Source organism: Phytophthora infestans, genomic scaffold, assembly GCF_000142945.1.
Source record: "Phytophthora infestans T30-4 supercont1.118 genomic scaffold, whole genome shotgun sequence".
NCBI classification, from domain to species: domain Eukaryota; phylum Oomycota; class Peronosporomycetes; order Peronosporales; family Peronosporaceae; genus Phytophthora; species Phytophthora infestans.
This window is the reverse complement of record NW_003303641.1, coordinates 44,021-48,118: the sequence shown is the minus strand read 5'-3', so window position 1 is coordinate 48,118 and position 4,098 is coordinate 44,021. Positions and strand designations below refer to the sequence as shown.

The following is a 4,098-nucleotide window of genomic DNA, read 5'->3' as shown; positions in this document are numbered from 1 at the left end:
GGAAGCAGTCGTCAAGATGAAGACGGTGAGCAACCACGGCAAGCAGTACACACGTACGCCGATCCAGCCGACGAAGAAGCGTACATCTACGTGTTTGCTGGACGAGGACGGCAAGAAACAAACACTCTCGTGGACAATCGCTAGAGGCTTGCGCGACTTGGTCCCGAAGCCGTCGTCGTTGAATGCCGCAGACGACGATATCGAATGCGCACCGGTCGTTATGTATTGGAATTCGAAGTACAGTGTGTGGGGAATCGATCTGACGGTCGAGGGCCCGAGAATCTCTGGATCAACCGCTTAGACTACGAGGAAATGTGGCGGGCTGGGCGCATCAGAAGTGAATATGCCCAAGAGGAAACAGCGAGAATGAGCGCACCAGTGCCACGGTGTTAGCAGACTCGGCGAGGTAAGGGCCACCAACCGAGCAACGACGAGAACGACAGCAAGAGATACAACATCGAGGTCGGCAGCGAATAGAACGACAGTGAAGACAACAGCAGGAAGTAAGGCGGACAGGACGACAGCAGGGCCAGCGGCGAGGACGACAGCATAACAAGTAGGAAGAAGGAGACAAGCACGAGTCGGGGACGACTCGTTGACCAGGGGAAGAGAGTAAGCAGAATGAAGTTCTTGTGTGCCCGAGCCCAAGAAACCGACGAACGAGGAAGTGGTGATGTCGTGGCGGTCACGGACGCCATGCAACGCCATTTCCCAACGGGCAACCAAGCCATTCAGAAGAACGAGCACTGTAAGGGATCTTAGGATCTAGGATCGGGTTGCTGGATTAAGGTTAAGCGACTCGTGAGCAGCAGGCACGCAGTGCACAGGAAGGATAGGATCAGTAGCTTATTTGCGGAAAAACGAGTAGGGTCTTGTGCGGGGCTGAAGCAGACAGCCCGTGTGTCAAATAGACGTTGGCTCGCTAGCCGAAGTATTCAAAGCTATGGGAGAGTGGGTTCAAGTCCCACGAGCTGGCGCGGTTCGAGTCCGTTTATCGAGCGGTGAGTAGCTAACAAAGGTTCAAGTCCCCGGCTCGAGTCCAGAGCGCCCCGCCTCGACTGCTCAGAGAGTCTGATCCTCCTGGACGTAGAGCTTAACCGCTGCACTGCACCCGGAAAGAAGCTGTCAATCACGTGCATATTGCGTGAATAGGATTGCATATATAGGTGAGCGACAGCTGTGACCACCGGCACCGATCCTTGGCCAGGAAACGGACTGGAGTGAAGTATGCGGAGGTGACTGCAGAGGACAACGCGTGATACGATCGTGACGAACACACGAAAGATCTCACGAATAGAAAGAGAGAGCTTATTGCAGCATGAATTGCAGCCCTTTTTGCAGTCCCAGCTCGTCCCTATCAGCCAATCTCAAGCTACCGGACACGGCGATGAAAAAGAGTCTTCTGTTATTTCCGACCCTGTCCCCTTACCGACTCCAGTTCATGTGAGCGCCTCCGTGACTCTAGTCAAGCTGCGCTCACGTACGAAGACCTGGCCAAGCAGTGCATGACGAAGTTGATTAGCGAGCCCCGGACTTGCGAGGAACAGGCCATCTGCTCGAACATCCTCTTAATCTTGTGTGATCTCTGAATTCGCTACACGTCGCTCGTGAACGCGTATGTTCTGGCTATTGCGCTGTCGCGGTTGGACAAAAGTAGCTTGTTACAAGCACACCGTGCTACTCGATTACCATGGATGCGACTACGAAATCCAAGACGAAGAGGACAGCATCACAGAAGTTCTGGCAGAGGTGCTGGCACGGCGCGAAGGACCCGATGTCGTTGGAGGAGCGCGGACGAGAATGATACTCGAGACTCAACGAAATCATTGAAACCAAGTCATTCTTTTTACGGTAATTACGTCCCGCTGTCTCTAAAAAGGCTTATTATAAAAGAGGCTCGTTGAAAAAAGGTGTAAAACACACGGACTTACTACCAACTTTGCGCACTCGGTCGGTAGTACCTTCCATGCCGCATTAGCCAATTGCTTGGAACATCAGACGGTGAACGTGGCGAAACACGTGTCGTAGTCAGTGTCTCCGCCAGCGCAGAAGTCGGCACCGCCCTCCGAGTAGCCGTACTGGCAACACACTTGCTGGGCAGCGTGGACGTCGGCATCACCCGAGTCCAAGCTGAAGATGTCAATGCTGACGCCGCTGAAGTCCTTGGTTTCGGTAGTGCAGATGTGACGGGGTCACACAGCACCTTGCGCTAGAGGAAGTTATCTTCCGAGAGTATACAAACTCTCAGTGAACGGCAGTTCACAGGTCCCCTCTTTAATTAAAGAGAGCGAAGTGACCTAAATAAGGTAGATTGTAAACTGAGTATATTTATAGGTAGGTTAAGTTTGAGGTTAATACAAACTATCAGTTACCTATAGAAATGCAATGTCATTTAACCAATGGTTGGTTTTGAATGACCTTGGTACCTTGTACCAAATATCCCGGAGTATGACATGTCATACTCCTGAAGTGTGAAGTGTCACACTTCATGTAACCAGGGTACACTTAGTGCTACGTACCCCGTTACATCCTCCCCCACTTAGGTTCGGTTTACCGACCAATCAGAATGAAGAGATGTTCGTCACAAACTCTCATTCTCAAAGTCGAAAACCATCGACTCGGCCGCGCGAGCGCGGCGGAGGCTCACTTTACAGTTAGAGCCTCGAGCAGCAACCTGTGCGCTCTTCGTCAAGGTCTCCACTTCGACCGTTAACATGCCTCGTGGCACTGCTAAGAGCGGTGCTAAGACACGCTCCAAGGCGGCAGCCGGTAAGGCGCAGGCCAAGAGCACTAAGCCTCACGGCAAAGGCTCTGCACTTAAGGAGGCTACTCAGGTGGCCTCCGAGGCGATCGGATCCTCGGGTGACGCGGCTGCGGACAAGCGCGCAAGCAGGCGCCGCAGTCCGTCGCCCTCGTCTTCAGACAATCGTCCGAACCCTCGGTTCGTAGAACGTGAGTTCAACTCGGGCATGAGAGATGCCGATCCGAGAGCATCAGATGCACTGACGGTTCGGGCGGAGGGCCACAGCCCATGTCCCAGGGAACACAAGAAAGAACGCGCCGCGTGTGTGTTTTTTTTATTTGAAAAAAAAAAAAAAAACAAAAAAAAATAAACAGGGGAGCGAACGCGAGGGGGTATCAACAGTACCCAGGACCTCTGTGCGCTCTGAGAGTCCGGCCGTTAAGGCTAAGGGCACTCCCAAAGCCGGTGGCGATGAGGAAGGGAGTACTCGCAAACGTCTCTCGCTTGCCGAGGGTCTTGCGCGCGCTAAGGCCTCTAAAGCCGAAGGCGCCAAGCCCTCAAAGAAGCGTACCGCCTCTAAGTCTCCACTCCGCGAGGAGAAGGAGACTCGACGCTCCTATCAGAGTCTCTTCGGCTCCTCGGATGAAGAGGAGGAGAAGGAGGAAGAAGAGGAAGAGGAGGGTGCCATTGTTGAGCCCCGGGAGGTCTCGAATGACCTCGACCAGCAGCAGGAGGATTCCCAAGCTGCCCAGCGTGTGCGTGGGGGTTCGGTGGCGGCACCCGTCAGCCAGGGAGCTGCCATCAACTCAAGAGGGTATTGGCCTCCCGAGGAGAGCTCTGGGGCTGACCTCTTCTTAGAGCTTCTCGTCGCTCCTCGTGGCCTTGTGGGCGGCCACACTTCTAGGGGCATCTATGAACGAGCCCTTGTTCAGAAAGAACAGTTGTTCGTCGACAACGTGGAGGCTGCTCGGTGTGTGCTTCTCGCGCCACACCGCATTCCCCTTAAGGACTTCACGACTTGTCGTAAGAAGCCCGAGACCCGGGGTGGTCTCTATCCTGTTTGGGGATACCCCTGGGTTATGCCCGAGAACTGTCCCACATGGAGTTCTTGTGAGGACATGTTCTGGGCGTGGGTGGAGACTCTCAAGTACTCGCCCACGGAGTTATGGGAACTCCATGAAGATCAGCAGCTGTCCCACATCCTGGACCAGCGTGATCTTCGTGTGAGGTTTGCCCACTTGATCAGCAAGCGTATGCTGCCAAGGGACATCCTGAAGCGCGCGGCTTCTAGCGCTCACGATGAGCGCGGGTACGGTATGTATTCATCATCCGTACCCCGTTCGGGCAAGAAGCCC

At 54.2% G+C, this 4,098-nt stretch overlaps 1 protein-coding gene across 1 annotated transcript; it reads left to right on the top strand.

Moving 5' to 3' along the window:
• Nucleotides 1–621: 621 nt before the first annotated feature.
• PITG_20037 (uncharacterized protein) lies at nt 622–1,920 on the top strand (the record flags this gene model as incomplete). Its single annotated transcript, XM_002895932.1, has 3 exons — nt 622–748; nt 869–1,001; nt 1,342–1,920. 3 exons carry the CDS (start codon nt 622–624, stop codon nt 1,445–1,447), a joined length of 366 nt encoding a protein of 121 aa, XP_002895978.1.
• Nucleotides 1,921–4,098: the final 2,178 nt, after the last annotated feature.